This window comes from Arachis ipaensis, chromosome B5 (genome assembly GCF_059453495.1).
Source record: "Arachis ipaensis isolate K30076 ecotype BB chromosome B5, ASM5945349v1, whole genome shotgun sequence".
Lineage (NCBI taxonomy): Eukaryota > Viridiplantae > Streptophyta > Magnoliopsida > Fabales > Fabaceae > Arachis > Arachis ipaensis.
This window is the reverse complement of record NC_142440.1, coordinates 4,444,635-4,468,454: the sequence shown is the minus strand read 5'-3', so window position 1 is coordinate 4,468,454 and position 23,820 is coordinate 4,444,635. Positions and strand designations below refer to the sequence as shown.

Sequence of the window (23,820 nt, the reverse complement as noted above, 5' to 3'; positions counted from 1 at the left end):
AACAAGGAATCATAATCAACATGAACTATTGAAGTAAAGGAGAACCCACTCCTAAAACCCAATCTGATAGGAGTTGAGATAGGAGGTGAGAGCCACCACTTCAAATGGCAGTTCATGGTCTCATATCACTTCAGCATCAACTACAAGGACGATGCAAAATGAGGAGATATCATGGATTAAGAGCATGTAATCCAAATTAGTCAGCTCATGTCGTCAGATGCTAAATATTTAACAACTATCAACAACAATAGCAAGGCTGAAAACTTTGACATGATGTCATTTACTTACAATCAATGCCACAATGCTTCATCGGATGCTGCATAATTTAGAAACCTACAGACCAAGGAACAAGAAATAAGGTCCTGCACCCATCAAAAAACAACAGTAGTTAGCCAATAAACCCTAAACAATCTATATACGTAGAGACCCTAAAATTCAAGGGTTTTCTCTCCTTCATCTTATTATTATTTTTTTCACAAAAATATATAAAGAGGCAACCTCTGAGGACAGGAATTTAAGGATATGGTGAAAGAGCTCAGGTGGGACTTTGCTGAAAGAACCGGTCTCAATCCTCTTCGGCACCACTACATTATTCACACTGTAATTCTTCGGCTCCAACAATGAATTTGAACTTAAACTTTGTTTGGCACCTTCCTTAGAACTCTCCGCCTCATCTACCCTCTTTCTCTTTGGTTCAGGCTCCTCCGGATTCTCCTCCTCCTGCAACAAAGTAACTCAATTTAATCCTCCACACCTTAGAATTCGAACAAAATCTGCTAAATACCCAAGCTTTCACCTAAATCCCAATTCAAAACCCTAATCGATCATCTGATATGATAATATCACAAATTACCACACAAAAAGGGAACAATTTTACGAACATAGTGAATACCTGGTCAGAGGTTTCGGAGAGAACCTCCGATTCGAGAAAGTGAGCTAAGGTTTCGTCCTTGTCTTCGGAAATAGTCATGGCGTCACGGAAACACAAGTAAAAGGGAATCGATGAGAGATGGAACGGAAACCGGAGAGAATATGAATGAAAGACGGGTCACCGGTCGGAAAACCGGGAGAAATTAGCTCCGGTGGCCGGAATATGGGGGTTAGGTGAAATAAAGAGAGGAAGGATTTGATGAAGATGGAGAAAGATGAGAAACGGAATGAACGGTTGGATGCGTTTCGGGTTAACCCTACCGGTTTGAAAGCAAATCGGGTTTTGTCCGGTTCTCTAGCATATTCGGATTTAGATCTTTCTTTTATTTTTTTTGGTCAAATAAGATCTAAATCAGATCATCTAAATCTAAATCTAAATCTAAATCTTATTTAGATCTTCCTTTTTTTAATTTTTTTTGGACAGTTTCATGGGCCGGGCAACCCCACCCACAACAACATTATGAAATGCCAACAAATATGCAACTACATTACACCAAAAAACATGCAATTACATTGGGCTCTTGCCCCGTTTAGTACACCAAAACAAAATATGCAACTACATCAGGTACAATCTAGAGTTAGATTCAAAACATTTAATCCTAACTAATAATATCAGAAGAGGAGATAAAAGTTTGGGGTGTTGACGGGCCTCTGATTCAAACTCAGCCCAATTAAAATTGGGCCATTTTTAAATCCAAACCCAATTCGGTAATTTAGGGGAGTGTGGCCTATGGTGTAATCGCAGTAGAAGTTGCAAGATGAATCGGATGCGCGTGGGGTTCCGTATCTCCTCTGCCGCCGTGGCTGCGGCGGCGGAAAAGGGAGGAGTATGGCGGAGGAACATGTCGACGGTGTCAAAAGCGAAAGAAATAATTGAAGGGAAGAAGGGCAAAAATCGCAAAGCTACGAGCGAACTCTGCAACTACCTCGGCATCCCTCATCAGTCTCGTTCAGAGATGGCGTTGACCCTCTCTAAGTTCATGAAGCTCTACAATGCCAGGGTTTCCATCTTCAAACCTATTCATATTTATTATCGTGTTATTATTGCAGCGTTTTGGCTCTCTGTTTCGTTATTTGGGACCTGCATACCAACTGTTTGATAAATGTTCTCACTCAAAGATACCTTAATTTATTACACATTGCTATTTGCTTTGTTAATTGTGATCTTGAACTTTTTAACTCGATCTAGATTATGCAATACTGCAACCTTTAATTTGGTCAGCCATGATTTAGTCTATGATGATTATGAGATTCTATATAGTGTTTTTTATATGCGTCTTCTAGTTTCACTTTGTACACCAATTCCTCAAACTGAAAAATCACCGAAAAACACAAATTAACTTTGCAACACTAATATACATGCCGTGAATGAGTAACTGTAACTAGTATTTATATTAGTGTGTTACCTTCAAAGTTATGAGGAACATAGTGAGTTTTTGTATGGATTGTTGTTCATTGGTATTATTATTCTCTAAGGCTGCTTCCATAGAGTGATGATGAGTATTAGTGTTGTATTCTGGTTTTGGTGCTATGCAGTTTTGTGGCATGGCTAATGATGGCTAAAGAATATAAAAGAAAGTGATGATATGATAGAGATTTATGGTGTTGAAAGAAAGAAAGCACATAAATATATAGCACAGGCTTAGGATCTTCACTGTGTTGGAATACAGTATTTTAGGCCGTCTTTTGGATTTGGAATCCCACCTTTATTTATTTATTTACCTCACATTATTCTTTATCATGACCAAGCTCTCACCCTAAAACCTCTAGAAATTCTGAGCCACTGTTTTTTTTTTTTTTTTAATTAACACTACATTTAGGTTTGTGAGATCTTAACTTCAATGATGACATCACTGTTTTCTCTTAATCATCTGCTACTTTGTTAGTAAAACTGTTTAAAATTGACATATGCAACTCATAGACATTAAAATTGGAATGCTAATAACCATAATGCTTCAGTTATAGAAATAAATAATAACACTATTTTAGACAATAATAGTGGCTAGCAATAATGTTATTACATGCAGACCAATAATATAAACAGTAATTTGATGCAAATTAAAACCAACCTCCACTTATATGTTAAAATCCAAACGGGTAGGTTCAAAATTCAAGGCAGATCAAAATCAAGGAACAAAGAAAACAAAGACTAGTAATGGCACAAGTAGACAAGAAGAAAGGAAATAGTAAAACAGCATCATATGATTTTTGTTTTGTATTTTATGCAATACAGATAGATAGATAGATAGATTTAATATGTCATGTAAGATTTGATTTGAAACCTATAAAAAGAGAATGCTAGTATTACGTGATATCTTCTACTTTAATTTTTGAGGTTTGATTATTAATGCATTGTTCACTATGTTGTAGGCATGTGAAAAAAAAATGAAAGCACTATTTGAATAATGTAAAAAAAAAACTGCAGGGTCACTCACCATAATGCCTTTCTTTAACACCATGTTAACAAGAATACAAAACATGCAGAGTGTATATATATCTTTCTACATATCTATCATTGTTTAACCTTCTTAGTTCTTATTTTAACCATTTCTGGAGGTTATCTTTCCATTTTCTTTTGGAAGCTGTTATATTCTATCTTTCCAATAATAATTCTCATTTTTGGAATATATTTAGACACAAACAAGATTGAAAAACAAGAGACTTATGACCGGCATATAATTGATCTTAAGTTATAATTAAGATTAATGTAAAGTTGAGCCTAAACAAGATTAATGTGAAAAACCAAACCTAATAATAATATCCAATGTCGATAAAGGAAAACGGTGTTTTTGGTGAGCCATGATTAGTCTATGATGATTATGAGATTCTATATAGTGTTTTTTATATGTTATTGAACCCTGGTTCTTGGTCGGTTTGATCTGTTGATACTACTTTTGAGGCGGTCTTTCAGAGGGAGAACTTAGATAATGGATTGCATTTTGCATATCCTTGTGATTTCTGTAGTAATGTAGACAATTTTGGATGCAGTAAAGCATAGCTAGGCCATTTGCTAGTTGAAAAATTAATCTTAAGATTGACATCTTTAAGAATTCTATCATGAGATTTTTGTTGAAATTGGTGTAATGACTTACATTTGTTTCTTTTCCATCATTTATATCTTCATTTGGATTTTATTGTTGTTATGCCAGTGACTTTATAATGATATGGGTTGCGCTGCAGAGTCCTGGTATTAAGAAAGATGATATTTGGGAGAAGAATTTGAATACGTTGTTACGTGGCAAAGCTAGTATTGGTTTTCCTGAGGTTGCTAGAATTCTGTCTCCAGAATTTGGCCAGCAGGGTGGAATCAGCACCAAGGACAGTAACATGGATTCTCACACGGACAACACAAAGGGGAAGGGTTCAAAAAAGAAAGGAAAATCATCAAAGAAGTAGGTTTTCGCATATCGTTTTTCTGTCCTCTTAGACCCCAAGTTAGATATTAAGAGTTGTGGTTTCTTAGTTTGCATCACTATCATAATTAGAGAAATCCAATGACAAAACTAGAGTTTTAACTATTGAAACTAGTTTGGTTGTTCTATATGAGAAAACTAGTTTTACTATTAAGAGTCTTGTCCTTCGAAATAATATTGTGTCTTTCATGCTGCTCTTTTGGTACGTTCATTAGTCTTAAGCCTGAAAGAGATGGTCTCTTGCTTAGACATAATTCATACATTGGATATATTTATATTCTAGTATGATAGCGACACAAATATTTGATTACGATCCTATAGTTGTGAGCATGGTTCTGAAAATCAAACTGGACCGGCTAATTTCACTGGATTAACCGGGAATCGGTCTTCTAGCCAATTCGGTTGATATGAAAAAGCAAAAAATCAGTGAAAGAACTAGTCGAACTGACGATTAACTGGTAAATCATGTGAACCGGTTCAGTTTTTTAGGGGTTTTGGTTTGGTGTTAATCTTTTTAAAACGACACCGTTATATTTTTTTTAAAAGAACGGAGTTTTTCTCTCTCTTTTAACAATCCAATTACCCTAAATTTATGTGAATTAGTTATTATTATATAAAAAAAATCAGTTGCATGCTAACTGATGTTGCTAATCCTCATCCTGCAAATTTGTTGATGCAACCAAAGTATATCTAAAATCTAATTAAAATGTAATTTGTGTTGTTATTGGCATGTAATTTGGAACACTTAATGAGGATTATGAATTGTGATGAGTAGTATGTTTTGTTTAGTTAAAACTTATTATTTTTTTTTTTTTTGCGATGGAACATGTGTTTATCATTTTTGTATCCTCTGATTTTTTTTTTAGTTATAAACTGTGATGTTTGAACTTGTTTGTAAATTTTTAATAATAAATTATAGATAAGTTATTATGTAAAATTGTAAAATTTTAATTTTTATTAATTTAAAAATTTTTAAATTTAAATATTTAAAATTATATATTAAATTTTTAATAATTTTATTTTATATTTAGTTAAATCGATTTAATCACAGTTCAGTTAAATTATTGAATCCACTCTACTGGTTTGTTGACTGATTTGGTTTGGGGTTGTGAGAGAACGCAATTATAAACTTCAATGTCTTATCACTTATGTATCATGGATAAAATTTCGTGGTTTTATCGAAATTGCGCTAGTTTCTGATTTCGTTCCTAGTTCCTGCTTCCTACCCCAAGAGTCCCTATTCTTTCTTTCTTTTTTGCACTGGGCTGATAGCATTGTTGCACCACAAAATTAAGTTTGATGGTCTTGATCTTTCATGCAATAGTCCATCATTGCAAGTTTGAATGTAATAAGTCAATGAGTTTTCCTTGAAGTGGCATTATTGTCCCCCTCCCCTCGAGAGGTCTCGACTTCTAGCTTCTTCAATACAACCAAAAAAGAAGTTTGAAAATACTATCACTTGGGATTTTATGAAGGAAAAAAAAAAGTTAGCAATAACGGTTTGTAAAAAACTAAAAATAAATAGCATAGATCAAATAACAAAATGATAATGCTCTCTAGCAATTATCTTTTGAACTAAACTATTCATTTGCCAAATTGCACTCACAGTTTCTGAGATTTATTCCATCTTTTATCTCAATAAAAATATTCATTCGTACAACATTGATTTTAGAGGATGTCATTCCAATATTTTCATACTGTTTAGACTACCATTGACTTAAACGTCGAAATCTATAAAAGGTTCCCTGAATCCTTTTCTAGCTAACTCCGCACAAGCTTAACCCGTTTTTAACACACACGTGTTTATATATATAGAGGGTAATGTTATGGTGAAGAGGGGAGATTATAGTTTTTACAATAGAAAAAAGAAGAAAAAAAATATAGACATAACGTACAATGCACACTTTTCTAATAAAAAAACTACAATCTTCACTCTTCACCGAAAACATTCCCATATATTGTGAAGAAAAATATTCATATTCACACAATAAAAAAAAAAAAAGCGGGAAACAGAGAAACTTGGGAGCCCATCAACGTCTACCCAAGGCCCGCACGGCCAACTTCCATTGAAAACATGCCACGTCATCCCTAATTTGAGTCACTTGTACGAAGCATTGAAAAGTTCCGGCCGTGTATGTAGCAAGCTAGAAGAGGAAGAGCGAACCCAAAACCCACACTCTCGTAGTCTCGTTTATTGTGTTCACTCTACACTAGTTCTACCACTACTCCCTGTTAGGGTTTTTCACTTTTAAAAAATATTCCAACAAAACCAAGGGTTTTTTGAACTGCGATCATAGCACCAGCTAGGGTTTTTGGCGCTTTCGCCGGAAGAGCGCTCATGGCTGCTGCGGCCAAGGCCGGAGCTTCCGCCACGGCCAAGGCGGCATCCGGTGGAGCTGCCACCGCGACTAAGGCGGCGAAGAAGGCGCCGAGCAGGCCGCGCAACAACGTGGGGATACAGAAGGTAGTGCCGGTGTCTTCCGAGCTCGGAAGCTTCCTCGGTGCTTCGGAGGTGTCCCGAACTCACGCTGTGAAGAGAGTGTGGGAGTACATCAAGCTGCAGAACCTTCACGTCTCCTTTTTTTTTTGTGGTTCAATAAGGGTGTTTTCATTTGTGATCTTTGTGTTTTTCGTGCTTTTCAGCCATTTTGTTCACTGATTCTTTCATTTCCTCGCTTAAAGTTACGGCTTTTGTTTGATTTTATTACCATTTTTGTTGTAATTACGTTTATTTGTGTTAGTTCTGGTTTGATTTTAGGGTTTGTGTAAATGCATAATAACTCTTAGGCTTAGCTATGATGTTTTTTGCAATGTGATTCTTCAGTATTGAAAACTTTAGCTTGTTAGGCAAATAGTGATGGCCTTCTTTGTGCCAAGATTTTGGTTTTGATGTTTGATCCTTAGCTTTGAGACAGTTTATTCTTTGGTTCGGTTGTGGTGTTAGTGTTGCAAGCTTGAAATAATTGTTCGGATTTTGTTTATTCTGTTTATGCTGGCCTAACGGATTTGGTGGAAACTTTTGTTTCAAGAAGTCTTAGATTGGAAGCCTATTCTCTTGTTGTGTGGCATTTTTCTGTCTTTTTGGCTGCTGGCTGGTCTCTGCAATGGCATAACAGGGCTGTGTTCTTTTGCAGAATCCTAGTAATAAGAAGGAGATCTTTTGTGATGACAAGTTGAAGACTATTTTTGATGGGAAAGACAAGGTCGGGTTCACAGAGATTGCAAGATTGCTAGCTACCCATTTTGTAAAATCAGGCTAGTGATATTCAACCTTTGTTGGACTGTTGTTGTTGATGATGATGATGATGATGATGATGGTAACTTGATTTTTAGTACATTAAGTATGTCTTTTTTTTGTGCATGGTTTGTGACCAACCACTAAAGAAACTTGGATTTTGTAATTTCAGACAATTGGGTTTCCAACGTGATGTTCTTTTGTTTCACGTTTGCTATCGCATTGTTTAAGATTATGCATATATGTGCTTTTTATTTTCCAAGCCATGTGTTTTCGTCACCTTTTGGTCCGTGATGCTATTTTAAGGATGGTTGTTCAGTCAGGTTTCTTCTAATATCCCTTTTATCTCAAATTCATTTGAATATCAATTAATGTATGCATGCAATAGGTTCGGCCAATTTGGGTTACAGAACTATGATTTTGGTTCTTTGTGCAAGAAATAATATTTCTCCCTTTTTTAACTTTGGGTTACCTAGAATGTCCTCCATGGCATCAAAATGGTGGTAGTACGTCAAATTGAGTAACCTATGTTTCATATTATGTTTAGTTGCAAGATCACAATTTCCTAAGACTTATTCTTCAACTTCCCAGTTTGGGATAGGTGTTGATTCACCCCTCATAGTGTCACACTTCGTCATGCATAATGATTTCTAAGAAATCTAGTGACCAGTTATTTGTAAATTATGAGTTACTCTAAGGCATTGGAAAATAAGAAACTATGTGTATATGTGACTGAGGCACTGTGGACATTGGACAATAAACACAGCACCATTTGGAGAACCACATTGAAATATTGAATGCTTTACGAGTTTGTTTCATGCACACTTTTTCAGTTCTATCCTTTTTGGACTTTCGGCTTAATATTTTGGTCGACACTAGTGGACATTCATAATTTCATATAACGCTAGCTTTCTCCACGACGTGAAAAAGAAGATATATGTTAAAGACCCTCCAAAAAGAGGTGATTAAATGTTAAACAGGCTTGAATTCAGCATTCACGTGCGTAACTAAAGCAGGCAACTATAAGTAACAATATACATTGGCCTAGCACACAAATCACAAATGTTATAAGAGGATCGGAGAAGAAAGGAAAGGAACATCTAAACATGGATCAAACAAATGAATACGTTCATCATAGTGATGATAAAGACGTCTTCACTATTTTGGCATCCCAATCCCTGATCTACTTTAACCAATCTGTGATGCTTTTGAGAATCAGAATGATCTTACCGGTGCTTATGACCTTGCCTTCTCAAATGCCTCTGATGATGATAACTATCAGATTCAGATGAATAAGAATGTTCATATCTGTGATACCTGTCAGCACCAGAATCCTTAGATGAATAGTAATCCTTTTTTCTTCTCTCCCTACTCACATCGCGCCTAGGATGTTCAGAACCCTCGGGTATATAGCGATCCTTTTGTTCGATCTTTCTACTCCGATCAACTGTGTCAACATCTGAATCTTCAGATGAATATGAATTCCTAGATATGTTCTTCTGTTTTCCGCAGTAGGGATCAAAATCATCATTTCTGTTGTGCTTTTGGGAATCTCGATCGGCTGCTGAAGACTTCCTATGGTTGCACTTTCTATGATTAGAATCATCCGAGGAGTTTGAATTCTTGTCCCTACTCTTGTCATTTCCATGATGATCGTCAGGACCAGAGTCCTCCGATGAATTAGAATGCCTTTTTCTGCTATGTTTTCTCTTATGCTTTTGTATAATCTTTCTCCTTTTATCATCTCTGTCGCTGTCCGAATCATCAGATGAACAATGCTTCTCACTATTTTTCGAATCCTCAGATGAATAATAATGTCTTTTTCTACCATGTTTCCTATTATGATTTTGTATATTCTTTCTACTTTGGTCATCCCTGTCACTGTCATAATCTTCACTTGAATAAGAATGCCTTTGTCTGTCATGTTTACTCTTATGACTATGACGAGAAGAACCTTTGGGCATCTCATGTTTAGTCCTTTTGCTATGGTCAAACTTGTCCCTGTCAGAATCTTCTAAAGAATAAGAACTCTTGCGTCTGCTCTTTCTTCGATCCTTTTCATAATCTGAAGTGTCTGCCGAACTTGACACATGATTTTTCTTCTTTTTGTTTAGCTTTACCTTCTTTGATCTCTTCTCTCCATCATCTAGAGATCCCTCACTTCCAGAATTTAGTTGCTGATTCTTACTCTTGCTCTTTTTGGACTTCTTTGGTTTCTTAGAGAAGTTGGTCAACAAATCAGGGATACTATCCATACCAAGAAAACCTGTAAAATGGTGGTCATGGTGGACTTGGAAAAATCAGGGATACTATCCATCCAAGACTCCAAGGTGTACCAAATATTTTATTAAATAAGGGCAGCAAGCAGTTACCTCCATACTCGTCAAATATTTCCTCAGCAACAATCTGCTGGTTGGGATCATCCGGTTTGAACCCTCCTCGAGGAGGACTGATTCCTGGCTTCTGCTTGAGCTCCCATTTTAGAGGCTGAATCATTGCCAAACAGCAGAATTAAGATTAAGATATATATTTATATAAATGGGGGGAAAGTGATATTCATCTTAACTGCATCTAGACAATAATTTGCATTACAAGTACATAAGAATGCAATAACCAACAGTAAACCAGTGTAACTATTATGGAATTTGGTGGGATCCTGACTTAAAGATTCCTAATCCACATGGGAAGGATCTTTCTTTTCCAAGACTTTCGTCTGAATCAGCGCATGTAGAAGAAAAAATATGCAAAGTCCATATACATGCAATTTAGGCTCCTTAGATCTCAAAGAAAATAGAAATTGGATTAGAGATTTAGGACAGGCACAATTGACATTTTTCTTAATGCAATTCTCAGCAAATGTGAATATCAATTCGAAATCAGATATACGCTTACACAATGCAATATAAGCTTGTTTTCTTTTTCTTTCTTTCTTTCTTCCTTTTTTTTTTTTTTTTTTTTGTGGTAAGGCTGTAACAAACATATTGCAGTTTAGTGGTATCATGGTGTGATTGAGTTGAACAATGTATTACTTAATGGAAGGATGAAAAAAAAGTAAAAGAAAAGCAAGTAACATTCATATGCAAACAAATTTCAAATTTGTCAAAAAATTAACTTATAACATTTTAAATAAGCCAAACTCAAATGATGCATAAGTGAAACAGTTGACATTGTCAAGACTAAATTGTGAAATTCTCAAAACAATAGTATACTAAACGTGAGTAACTGACCTCAGTAGGGTCTGTGTGCGCAAGGATAGCATTCAAGGGGTCATCTCTTTTCAATCTGCTCTCTTCATTAGGCATTATAACATCCTTCAAGGGACATTCACGATCACCACTTTGATGGCCGTAGTTCCCACATCTTAAACATTTTACATTGCGAACCTCAACTCCAAAAGGTTTCACCCTACCAGCAACTCCTGTTTCCAGCCTAAAAAACATTCAGTTACTAAGATTACAACTAAATAAATCAATAACAATTCATGTTGTACCAGTACTCATGGAAGCAAAACAATTTAACCATGAAACACACTGAATTGTGTGGTAAAAAGCAATGTATGAAAATGACACAGAAATTTACAATCCCCTAACAAAGTAATCTAATCTCGGCAGCACTTGTTACTACAGATTTCAACCACTTTCAACATCTGAATGTTGACTTAACACAGCTCCCAAAATCATATTTAATGACAAAACAACACAGAAAATAAATAAACCTAATGGATATACATACTTTGGTGCATTTTTCAGAATCTCAAATTCTTCTTCGGTTGGCAGAGGGCGACCAAAAACATCTTTAGGCCTTGGTTTCTTCTTCTTCTCTTCACCTAAATGATCCTTGTCGGGCAAAGAACTCGGTGGCCTGCATAGCAAATCAATGGAACGAATTAACAAACAAATCAAGCCACCAAATAACTGAAAAAAAAAATCCAACTTTTAACCTCCCATTCACTAAAAAAAACAACAATAATTCAGAAGTAGTAGACAAATAGAATTACAGTGAAGAGGATGAGGGTCCTCCAGCACCATTACTCAATTCCTCTTTTCTCTTCTCATCAGCTAACTCGGCAGCTTTGGCAGCCTCAGCGTTGTAACCAGGAGGACGAACATACATAAAGCTAACAGCTTGCATCAACTCCACCTAAACCCAATTGACCCCATTAGCAAAATTGAAGAGAAAATTGCGATCCAATCAAGGAAATACGGAAAAAGGAAGCGGGTAGGTATAAAAGAGGGAGCTTTATACCTTTTCCTTGTCTTTCTTGGAGATGAGATTGGTCTGGCGGAAGAACTCTTGCTCCTGAGCGTACTCACGCGCCACCTCTTCGGAACGTCGCTGGCGGTGGGCGTGGGTCTGCTCGGCGATCCACTTGCGGCGCTGGTTCGGGTAAGAGAGAGGGTGCCATGGCTTCTGGTTCAGGTAAGAGTGGCTCCACGCGGTTCCAGATTTGGTCTTGTAGTCGACCTCGCCGCCGGCGCCGGCGCCGCCGTTGTCGTTGAACCTCTTGCTCAGCCTTATGCCTCCTCCTTCTTCTCCATCCATCTTCTCTCTCTCTCCGAGCAAGATTATTGAATAACGAGCTGATTCGGCGGAACGGGCGTCGTTTCTTTCTTCTGATTGTTTCTATTATTTTTGGTGAATAATAATGGATAATTAAGTTTAAAACAAATTTAAAAAAATAATAATAATAAATTTTTATTGTTTAATTCTTTTTCAATTTAACTTGAATTAATATGTGGTAAAGAAAATTATAAAACAAACTGTTTTTCAACTAATAATTAATTAATTTTTAATTTTTTCTCTCTTAAATTTTAATCATTGTCTATTTACTGATTATTGATCAAGATAAAAAATTTGTTCCCTAAGCAAACTGTATATGATTAACCACAATGATGACAACTATCACTATTTCTTTTTAGACACCAAAAAGAAAATAAGTCTTGAAGTTTGAATAAGATTGACTGCTATTAAAAAACATACTTGCTCTAAGGACTAATTGTTGGGCATATTAGTATAAGAAGATGACAAAATCTTATATTTTTGTAGTGGTTTTAAAGTACGATTAGATCATTTTCTTTAGAGAGATATTTGTCCCTACACTTAATTGCTATAGGGTTGATGACAATACTCTCCCAGTATACAATGAAACCTAAGAATTTTTTAATTAGCAATAGTAAGAAATTCTCAACTCTTTTGAACAAAGAAAATCTCTTAATAGTTGATTAACATGTGCACTTAGTACTTGTATTTTTGAAATAGTGGACAAGGACTTATTTATACATATTGCACGTAGCAATTATGATTAGTTACGTATACCAATGGTTCTGTCTTTTCTATTGCCAATAGATACAATGTTTTGAACATATACAATTCTTAAAGAGTTGTGTCGTTTAGTCAATAGACACAATGTTTTGAACATACACAATCCTTAAAAGGTTGTGTCCCTTCAACCAAATGGTACTAAACGGTTAGTAACCGTTTATTAATATTAATTATAATATTAATAATATTAATTAATCAAATTTGTAAATACCCTTCAATCCCCCACTATTTACAAAATTTAAATGTCATACAAGTATATGCATATACAAGTATATGCATAAAGAATGTGTCACTAAGATTAAACATTCTTTTAGTGTAAATTTTAAAGTTCTAACGAAGTAATAGGTGTCTAATCGATTAAACCTATACTCCATATGCTAGTACCAAAAATCACACACATTACTTATACCCTCCAAATTCAAGAGTTTAAAATTTTAAGCACTTATATGCCCTTGTGCTTATCCTGGTTTCATGAATATTTACGAGAATAAAACCTCTAAAATTCTCGATTAGAGCGGCACCACTTTTATATTCATATAGGTGAAATCTTTTGATAGATAATATTATCATTCCATTAAGAGTTTAAACTCACCCTCCTAATTTATTGTAAATAGCACTAAATCCTACTCCTTAGTGCTCCAATTGCTAAATAACTTGTTATTACCCATTAAACCTTGAAACTAGTGGTCTACTAGAATAAGGTTGGGTTCCCATCATTTAACAATAATATGTTTTAATCCCATTTTAACAGTAGTCTCTTTGATTTTATCCCTTGACAAACCTTTAGTCAAAGGGTCTGCTAAATTTTCTTGAAATCTTATATAAGTGATGGTAATTACACCATCATCTATTAGTTGCCTCACAAATTCATATCTCAAACTTATATGTCTGGACTTTCCATTATAAACCTTATTATATGCTCGAGACATGGTTGATTCACTATCACAGAAGATTGAAATAGCTGTCGTCTGCTGTGGCCACAACTTTATATCATATAACAAATTTCTTAACCATTCCGCTTCTTTACCTGCGACTGATAAAGCTACAAACTCAGCCTCCATAGTAGAATGTGTAATACATGTTTGTTTCTTTGAGGCCCAACTTATTGCTCCACCACCTATGGTGAAAATCCATCCTGAAGTGGATTTGTTGTCACTAAGATTTGTAATCCAACTTGCGTCGGAATAACCTTCTAAAACTGCGGGATAATCACTATAATGTAATCCCAAGTTTATGGTTTTCTTGAGATAACCAAGAACTCTTGTTATAGCTTTCCAATGTTGATTGCTACGCTTTCCTGTAAACCTTGATAATTTGCATACAGCAAATGCTATATCAGGTCTAGTACAATGCATTGCATACATTAAACTTCCTATAACACTAGCATATTCTAATTGTGCTATAGGTCTTCTTATGTTTCTTTCTAATTTAAGATTAGGATCATACGACGTATTAGATTCTTTAATTGTGAGATGATCAAACTTTTCCAATACCTTTTTGATATAATGAGATTGACTTAAAGTAAAGCCAACTTCATTCTTATGCACTTTTATGCCTAATATTGTATCAACTTCATTCAAATCCTTCATCTTGAATTTAGAAGTTAGATACTCCTTCGTTATACGAATTCCTTCTAAATTTGTTCCGATGATTAACATATCATCAACATATAAACAAATGATTACTCCATAATTTTTAGTAAATTTTGAGTAAATACATTTATCCGCATTATTATGTGAGAAGCCATTTGATAACACCATTGAATCAAACTTCTCATGCCATTGTTTAGGCACTTGTTTTAGCCCATACAAGAACTTAATTAATTTGCAAACTTTCTTTTCATTTCCAGGTAGCACATAGCCTTCCGGTTGCTCCATATAAATTTCTTCATTAAGATCTCTATTTAGAAAGGCTGTTTTAATGTCCAATTGATGTATATAAAGCTTGTGAATGGACACCAATGCTATAAGAGTCCTAATAGAAGTCATTCTTGCCACAGGTGCGTATGTATCGAAATAGTCTAGACCTTCTTATTGTCTAAACCCTTTGGCCACTAACCTTGCTTTAAAGGTTTGTAATGAACCATCAGTGTTATACTTTCTTCTAAATACCCACTTACATCTTATAGGCTTTGATTATGGAAGCAAATCAACCAAGACCCAAGTATTGTTAGATAATATTGAGTTCATTTCATCATTTATTGCTTCTTTCCAAAAAGCAGAATCCCTTGAAACCATAGCCTCTTTGAACGTTTGAGGATCACCCTCTATGTTCATCACAATAGGAATCTTGTTTGTTACAGAATTCCTAGTTCCTTCTACCAAAAAAGTGATAGCCTTAGAAGAAATGAAATTTGGACCCAAGTCCTTTTCTTTTCTTACTCTCAAGCTCTTTTTTGGTTCAATCAACTTTTTGTCGCTTAGACGTTTATTGTTTTGATTATTTATTTCTTGTGAGATATTAGTATCATTTTGGGGATATTCTGAATTAGAAGTTGAATCATTGATAAATCTATTTTCAATAAATTCTACCTCTCTTGATTCAACAACTACATTAGACACTAAGTCTAATATTCTATATGTTTTAGAATTTTGAGCATATCCTATAAAAATGTCTTTTATGGCTCTTGGCCCCAATTTGGTTCTTTTTTGATCAGGAACACGATAAAAGGCTAAACACCCCACACTTTAAGATAATTTAAATTAGGTTTCCTTCCTTTCCAAATTTCATAAGGAGAAACCTTTCTATGTCTTGATGGTATCCTATTATGGATATGACATGTGTCAATAATGCTTCACCCCATAAATTATAAGACATTTTTGCATTTGGTAACATTGAATTAACCATATCCACTAAGGTACGATTTTTCCTTTCCGCCAAACCATTTTGTTGCGGAGTATATGGAGCGAAAAATTCATGCACAATACCATGTAATTTATAAAAGTTATCAAATTCATTAGAAAAATATTATCCACCTTGTAATGATTCAGGGATCATCACTTGTAGATCACGAAGTCTACTTACAAGAATTTATAATTTGATGAATTTGATCTATGACATGCATAGTATCATTCATAATAAATTCAAAATATTTCATCATAATAAACTTATCTGTTCCTTATCGTTCGGTATTGTACTTTTCTTCCAAAGATTTCCAAATCTCCAATGGTGATTGAATTGACATGTAGAGATCATAGAGTCGGTCGGATAAAGTGTTGAGAATATGACCTCGACATGCGAAAGTATCTTCATCACGTTTCTTCTTCAATTGAACGATCTTTTCTTTCTTTTCCGGTGTGACATTTTCAGCGGCATCGGCAATTGGTGTAGTCTTTGGGTCAATCACATATGCAAGATTGAGAACCGAAAGAAGGAACATCATCTTGTCCTTCCAACGGTTGAAGTTTGTTCCATCAAAGCGATCTAACTTGACAAACTCTTGATTCATAACCTTGAACGTGGTGTTTTGATCTTGTGCCATCTTCAAGAAATATCTCTCTAAAATTGTTGGGTATATGAAGATGGTAAAATCTTATATTTTTGTAGTGGTTTCAAGGTACGATTAGATCGCTTTCTTTAGAGAGATATTTGTCCCCACACTTAGTTGCTATAGGGTTGATGACAATACTCTCCCAAGATACAATGAAACCTAAGAATTTCTTAATTAGCAATAGTAAGAAATTCTCAACTCTCTTAAACAAAGAAAATCTCTTAATAGTTGATTAACATGTGCACTTAGTACTTGTATTTTTGAAATAGTGGACAAGGACTTATTTATACATATTGCACGTAGCAATTATGATTAGTTACGTATACCAATGGTTGTGTCTTTTCTATTGCCAATAGATACTGTTCATACCCTGGCCCAATAATAAAGGCCCAGATCCAAGCAAAAGAAGCCCAACCCAAAGGGTTGGCCTTCACTCAGTACCAACCTTCATCCCAGGAAGTCGGTACTCAACACGACCTGCTCCAAAGAAGTCGGATACGAGGGTTAGCTGGCAGATAACACTCATTCGAATGAGTAACTGCCCCTAGAATCTCTCTAACCACTTCCTAGAGCCATATCTTAACCTCCCTAAGATATGGGAGCGGTTATCCACCTAAAAAGGTGGCACTACTTCAGCGGTGGTTATTGGTTCACCACTATAAATACACTGACACCACTCAGGTATCTCTAAGTCCCAATACACTCTAGACCTGCTCACGCTCTTGCTAACTTAGGCATCGAAGTGTCTTTGCAGGTACCACCCCCCATTCTTTCACACGCACAAGTCGGACGGAGGGCACCGAGTCGCAGATCCACTCGAAAGCCACCTCCTTCATACGTTTGGGCCAACCAACGCCATCCAGCCCATTAATCTCCGGTTACCCATCGTAACATTGGCGCCGTTGCCAGGGACCCGAGAGATCAACCAGTAATGGCGGATAGATCCCCTGAAGATGGTCACATAGGGTCAGATTCTAAACAAGAGAATCTGGACACTGGAAACCACAATGCGGACTTAACCCTTCACCAAGAAGTCGCTGATCAACACAGGGAAGGCACCTCCGGAGTAAAGAATCCGAAGGTGAATTCTTCGGAAGGACGCGAATCAGAGAAAGAAGGACCGTCCCATGCGGCTGAGCTCATGGGATTAGTCCACAGCCTCCTCGAGCAGCTAGAACAAGAGCGGGAACGACAAAAGGAGACCGAAAGGAACCTAAAAGAGGAGATGGAACGACGAAAAGAGTTAGAAATAAAACTCTTAAAGTTGGAATCCTCCCTCAAAGGTCGGAACCCCCACGATGAGAGAGAAGAGCCACCCCTAGGAGGCGAGGATCCTTTTAGTGAGGACATAATGAGGGCGAAAGTTCCAAGGAACTTCAAAAGCCCCGATATGGACCTCTATGATGGAACCACGGATCCGAAGCATCACCTAAGCAACTTTAAAAGTCGGATGTATCTAGCAGATGCTTCCGACGCTACGCGATGCAAAGCCTTCCCGACCACTCTATCGAAAGCAGCGATGAAGTGGTTCGACAGCCTCCCTCCGAGGTCGATTACCAGTTTCGAAGACCTCTCAAGGAAGTTCTTGATGAGGTTCTCCATCCAGAAAGACAAAGTAAAACATGCGCCGAGTCTCCTGGGAATAAAACAGGAGGTCGGGGAGTCCTTGCGAGCCTATATGGAAAGGTTCAACAAAGCATGTTTGGAGATCCAAGACCTGCCCACCGAGGCAGTCATCATGGGGCTAGTCAATGGTCTTAGAGAATGTCCCTTCTCACAGTCCATATCAAAAAGACACCCCGTCTCTTTAAGTGATGTACAGGAAAGAGCTGAGAAGTACATCAATATGGAAGAAAATGCCAAGCTAAGAGACCTGAGTTGGCGACCTGGTCACCCCCCCTCAACAAAAGAGAGGGAGAGGGAAGCCAAGAAGAAGGAAGAACTCGGTCTCGACAGACCAAGAAAATATCACTCTTATACTCCTCTAAAAGTTCCTGTAGTGGATGTATACAGAGAGATTTGCAATACTGAAAGGCTGCCACCTCCCAGGCCCATTAAAAATAAAAAAGGGGGGAGCCGCGGCGATTACTGCGAGTACCATAAGATATACGGGCACTCCACAAACGACTGTTACGACCTTAAAAATGTGATAGAAAAACTGTCTAGAGAAGGTCGGCTTGACAGATATCTCATAGAAAGGTCGGACATTCATGGAAAAAGAAAGCGAGATGACATGGATAAAAGAGACCCACCACCAACTCCGGAGAGACATATCCATATGATCTCAGGAGGGTTTGCGGGAGGGGGACTCACCAAATCATCTCGTAAAAGACATCTCAAGAGAGTTTACCAGGTCGGAGAGGAGTCATCCGACCTCCCTACCATTTCATTCACCAAAGAGGATGGGCAAGAATAATCCCTGGGCATGATGACCCAGTGGTAATTACTATGATCCTGGCAAACGCCCATCTCCACAGAACCCTAGTAGAACAAGGAAGTTCAGCGGACATCCTCTTTAAGCCCGCTTTCGACAAACTAGGGTTGGATGAGAAAGAGTTGAGAGCCTACCCCGACACCTTGTACGGATTAGGCGACACACCAATAAAACCACTAGGATTTTTGCCCCTCCACACCACCTTTGGAAAAGGGGAAAAATCAAAGACTCTGAGCATAGACTTTATAGTCATCGACGTAGGGTCAGCGTATAATGCCCTAATCGGCAGAGCTACCCTTAATCGGCTCGGAGCGGTGGTATCCACTCCTCACCTCTGCATGAAATTCCCGACCTCGGCGGGGATAGCAACGGTGAGGGGAGATCAGAAGTTGGCAAGAAAATGCTACAATGAAAGCCTAAACCTGAGAGGGAAGAGCAAAGAAGTCCACACAATAGAGCTCGGTGGGGCCAGAGTTAAAGAAGAGCTGAGACCACAGCCCGGTGGAAAAACCGAGGAGGTTCAGGTCGGCGAAGAGGAAGGAAAAAACACTCACATAGGAGCCAACCTAGGGGAAACCCTAAGACAAGGGTTGACTAAGCTCCTAAGAGATAACTCCGATCTCTTCGCCTGGAAGGCCTCCGACATGCCTGGGATAGATCCCGAGCTCATGTGCCACAAGTTCTCAGTCTACCCGGGGTCCCGACCTGTACAGCAAAAAAGACGCAAGCTCGGCCCAGAGCGAGCCCTAGTAGTGAAAGAGCAAGTACAGGCGCTCCTGGAAGCTGGCTTCATCAGAGAAGTCAAATACCCAACATGGCTAACCAATGTAGTGCTAGTCAAAAAACCCAATGGCAAATGGAGAATGTGCGTCGACTACACCGACTTAAATAAGGCATGTCCCAAGGACCCTTATCCGCTCCCAAGCATTGATACCCTAGTAGATTCCAGCTCGGGGTATCAGTACTTGTCGTTCATGGACGCCTACTCGGGATATAACCAAATCCCGATGTACGAGCCGGACCAAGAGAAGACATCATTCATCACGCCCAGAGCCAACTTTTGCTACGTGGTCATGCCATTTGGATTAAAAAATGCAGGAGCCACATACCAGAGGTTGATGAATAAGGTGTTCGCCTCCCACCTCGGGAATCTAATGGAAGTATACGTCGACGACATGCTAGTAAAGACCAAGAAAGAAGTCGACCTCCTGTCAAACCTCTCACAAGTCTTTGACACCATAAGGCTGCATGGGATGAGACTAAATCCCGCAAAATGCGCCTTCGCGGTGGAGGCAGGGAAATTTCTGGGATTTATGCTAACACGAAGAGGGATCGAAGCCAATCCCGATAAGTGTAGAGCTATCCTGGAGATGAAAAGCCCGACTTGTTTGAGAGAGGTCCAGCAGCTCAACAGCCGACTTGCAGCTCTCTCCAGGTTTTTGGCAGGATCAGCACTAAGATCCCTTCCACTGTTCTCCCTATTGAGAAAGGGACGCCACTTTGAATGGACTCCTGAATGCGAGGAGGCGTTCCAGGAGTTCAAAAAGTTTTTGAGCCAACCTCCTATTTTGACCCGACCGGTAGCCGGAGAAGACCTCGTCCTTTATCTATCAGTGGCAGACAAGGCTGTTTCAGCAGCTTTGATAAGAGAAGACGAGAACGGCCAACACCCAGTCTATTTCATCAGTAAAGTTCTACAGGGCCCTGAGCTAAGGTACCACAAACTAGAGAAGTTTACCTACTCCTTAGTGGTAGCCTCACGAAGGCTACGGCCTTATTTTCAAGCTCACACAATAAAAGTCCGTACGAACCAGCCCATGAAGCAAATCCTCCAAAAGACGGATGTTGCAGGGAGAATGGTTCAATGGGCAATAGAGCTCTCCGAGTTCGACTTGAGATATGAAACTCGGACGGCGATTAAAGCCCAGTGCCTCACCGACTTCGTTGCAGAATACGCAGGAGATCAAGAGGAAAAACCAACTACATGGGAACTTTATGTAGATGGATCCTCCAACAAAACAGGAAGCGGTGCAGGCATAATACTGGTAGATGAAAGAGGAACCCAGATAGAGGTTTCTCTCAAGTTTGAATTTCCAGCTTCTAATAATCAGGCAGAATATGAAGCCTTAATCGCTGGATTAAAGCTAGCGGAGGAAGTCGGTGCTACAAAGGTGATGATATACAGCGACTCCCAAGTGGTGACCTCCCAAATAAGTGGAGAATATCAGGCAAAGGACCCAAACATGAAGAGGTACTTGGAAAAAACTTTGGAGCACCTTGGGCGCTTTACGGAAACCGAGGTAAAACACATAACTCGGGATCTAAACAGCAGAGCAGATGCCCTATCCAAGTTAGCAAGTACCAAGCCAGGAGGAAATAACAGAAGCCTGATTCAAGAAACTCTACAGGAACCTTCAGTGGCAAAAACAGAAGACAAACAAGAAGTCTTCGAAGTGGTCGGATTAAACCTCGGATGGATGAACCCCTTAGTCGAATACCTGAAATTCGACATCCTCCCCAAGGAGGAAAAAGAGGCCAAGAAAATCCGAAGGGAAGCACAACACTACACCTTGGTAAGAAATATCCTCTATAGAAGGGGGATATCAACACCATTATTAAAATGTGTACCGACCTCCAGAACCACCGAGGTATTAGAGGAAGTACATAGTGGAATCTGCGGGAACCATCTCGGAGCAAGGTCACTAGCCAGGAAAGTGATCCGAGCTGGATTCTACTGGCCAACCTTGCAAAAAGATGCCACAAACTTTGTGAAAAAATGCCAACCATATCAAATGCATGCAAATTTCCACGTGGCTCCCCCAGAGGAGCTCATTAGTATCACTTCTCCATGGCCCTTTGCAAAGTGGGGAATGGATTTGTTAGGTCCATTTCCTCAGGCGCCAGGACAAGTCAGGTACCTAATAGTGGGAATAGATTATTTCACAAAGTGGATAGAAGCAGAACCACTGGCCACCATCACTGCACAAAGAAGTCGGAGGTTCCTCTACAAAAATATCATCACAAGGTATGGGATACCTTATTCCATTACCACAGATATTGAAACCCAGTTCACCGACTCCACCTTTAGAAGCCTAGTAGCCAGTATGAACATCAAACACCAGTTCACCTCGGTGGAACACCCACAAGCCAATGGGCAAGCCGAGGCAGCCAACAAAGTCATACTGGCAGGGCTGAAGAAAAGATTACAAGATGCAAAAGGAGCTTGGGCTGAAGAGCTCCCGCAAGTACTATGGGCGTACAGAACAACCCCCCAAACCGCCACTGGAGAAACACCTTTCCGACTAGTTTATGGCGTAGAAGCCATGATCCCAATAGAGGTCAATGAGCAAAGCCCAAGAGTGATTTTTCATGACGAGATCGGGAATATACAGGGGCATAAAGAGGAGCTCGACTTGCTCCCCGAAGTCCGAGAAGAAGCCCAAATAAGAGAGGCAGCGTTGAAGCAAAGGATGACTACAAGATACAACAAAAAAGTCATTCGAAGGAGTTTTACCCCAGACGACTTGGTCTTGATCAGAAACGACGTTGGAGTCAACAAATCTGGGGAAGGAAAGCTCGCTGCTAATTGGAAAGGACCATACAAGATCAACGAGGTCTTAGGAAAGGGCTATTATAGGGTGACCAACTTTGACGGCACCGAGTTACCGAGATCATGGCATGCTTGTAATATGAAAAGGTACTACAGCTAAAAGCGAACTCTACTCCCTGATGTACTCTTTTCCCAACTCCATGATTTTTTCCCAAAATTAAAGGGTTTTTTCTGGAGAAGGGTTTTTAACGAGGCATCATAGTAGGGGCTAAGGGAAAATAGATTGTCAAAAGCCCTTAGTAGCAATAAGGTACCTCCTCAATTAATAAAGATCTTTTTCATCTTAATATCTCTTTTAGATTCCCCTTTTTTACTTTCTTTCTACGAAACGCGCCGACTTAAGCTCGACAAAATGTGAAAATCCCATGAATCGACCTAGATGGTCGTCAGGATAAAACGACGAGGTACAAGTCGGTGTAAAGAGGCTATAGAAGTTGATCATGATGAACTCGGAAGCAGTCCGACTCATAAATCGGAATGCAAAACCGAGTAAAACCAAAATGAATCGCAAAAATAGCCTAAGACCCGAAAGGCTCAATGAAACAAAATTGAGTACTAGGAATAACAAAAAGAGATAGGAAAAACTAAGGGATATAAGGCTGTCCTGAAGATCGAAAAGACTCAGAAAAACAGACAAGCCCAAAGAAAAGTTTTTTCAGAAAAGATCAAAATTCAAAAGAGTTACAAACAGAAAAGCATGCGCGCATAAAGTAACTCAAAACCCTTATCCAAAAAAGGGCATTTATTTAATCGCTAAATTAAACCCTTATCAAAAAGGGTATCATAAATTGTTTTGTTTACGGCCTTAAAAGGCCAAAAAATTGTTTCAACATCAAATAAATATAAAGAGTTTAAAAAAGAGGGGCCTACAGGTCGGGCCCCAATAGCCAAAGTCACTTTTTAGCAAGAGAAGTAGGAGGATCACCACCAGCAGAGTCAGGAGGAACGCCAGGAGCAGGAGCTGGAGAGGAAGTCGGAGGAATGGTAGAAGAACTCGGAGCGTCCTTAGAGCGAGGAGGGGACTCTATGATCCTCTGCCCCCGAGTCTTCAAATCTGACTCGGACTCCACCACGGGGACAGGAGGATCCACGATGGCACCATCAATGACAATTTTATCAGGATCCAAAGGAAAAAGGTCCAAGTCAGGAGCGATGACTCCGACCTGCTCCTTAAAGATCCTCCAAGCTTCATCAGCACCATCAGCAATAGAGTCCTCCAACTCGGTATAGGCCTTCCGAGCATTCAGCAAGTCATTCTTCACAGACACAAGATCATCAAATAAACTGTTGTAGCTGGCTTGTGCTGCCTTCCTCAAATCCACCTCCATGTTGCATTGGGCTTGCAACTTCTTCTCCTTCTCCCGGAGGCTATCCCTCTCCTCCTTC

General features: G+C 38.6%; 5 protein-coding genes across 5 annotated transcripts; 3 read left to right on the top strand and 2 right to left on the bottom strand.

Moving 5' to 3' along the window:
* Nucleotides 1–1,289, bottom strand: LOC148563243 (F-box protein SKIP31-like). Its single transcript, XM_088486272.1, has 4 exons — nucleotides 893–1,289; nucleotides 499–720; nucleotides 289–362; nucleotides 1–140 (listed from the first exon to the last, which is right to left on the bottom strand). Exons 1-3 carry the CDS (start codon nucleotides 968–970, stop codon nucleotides 291–293), a joined length of 372 nt encoding a protein of 123 aa, XP_088342398.1. The 5' UTR covers nucleotides 971–1,289; the 3' UTR covers nucleotides 1–140; nucleotides 289–290.
* Nucleotides 1,290–1,651: 362 nt separating this feature from the next.
* On the top strand, nucleotides 1,652–4,493 carry LOC107642557 (uncharacterized). Its single transcript, XM_016345953.3, has 2 exons — nucleotides 1,652–1,931; nucleotides 4,111–4,493. Exons 1-2 carry the CDS (start codon nucleotides 1,689–1,691, stop codon nucleotides 4,324–4,326), a joined length of 459 nt encoding a protein of 152 aa, XP_016201439.1. The 5' UTR covers nucleotides 1,652–1,688; the 3' UTR covers nucleotides 4,327–4,493.
* Nucleotides 4,494–6,451: 1,958 nt separating this feature from the next.
* Nucleotides 6,452–7,786, top strand: LOC148563242 (upstream activation factor subunit UAF30-like). The gene is made up of 2 exons (XM_088488780.1): nucleotides 6,452–6,945; nucleotides 7,478–7,786. The coding sequence occupies exons 1-2, from the start codon at nucleotides 6,682–6,684 to the stop codon at nucleotides 7,601–7,603; spliced, it is 390 nt and encodes a 129-aa protein (XP_088344906.1). The 5' UTR covers nucleotides 6,452–6,681; the 3' UTR covers nucleotides 7,604–7,786.
* A 714-nt stretch (nucleotides 7,787–8,500) lies between these two features.
* On the bottom strand, nucleotides 8,501–12,212 carry LOC107642556 (uncharacterized). Its single transcript, XM_016345952.3, has 6 exons — nucleotides 11,824–12,212; nucleotides 11,576–11,718; nucleotides 11,311–11,439; nucleotides 10,806–11,007; nucleotides 9,951–10,065; nucleotides 8,501–9,844 (listed from the first exon to the last, which is right to left on the bottom strand). Exons 1-6 carry the CDS (start codon nucleotides 12,118–12,120, stop codon nucleotides 8,805–8,807), a joined length of 1,926 nt encoding a protein of 641 aa, XP_016201438.1. The 5' UTR covers nucleotides 12,121–12,212; the 3' UTR covers nucleotides 8,501–8,804.
* An 8,429-nt stretch (nucleotides 12,213–20,641) lies between these two features.
* Nucleotides 20,642–22,975, top strand: LOC148563241 (uncharacterized). Its single transcript, XM_088486681.1, has 2 exons — nucleotides 20,642–21,538; nucleotides 22,952–22,975. Exons 1-2 carry the CDS (start codon nucleotides 20,642–20,644, stop codon nucleotides 22,973–22,975), a joined length of 921 nt encoding a protein of 306 aa, XP_088342807.1.
* Nucleotides 22,976–23,820: the final 845 nt, after the last annotated feature.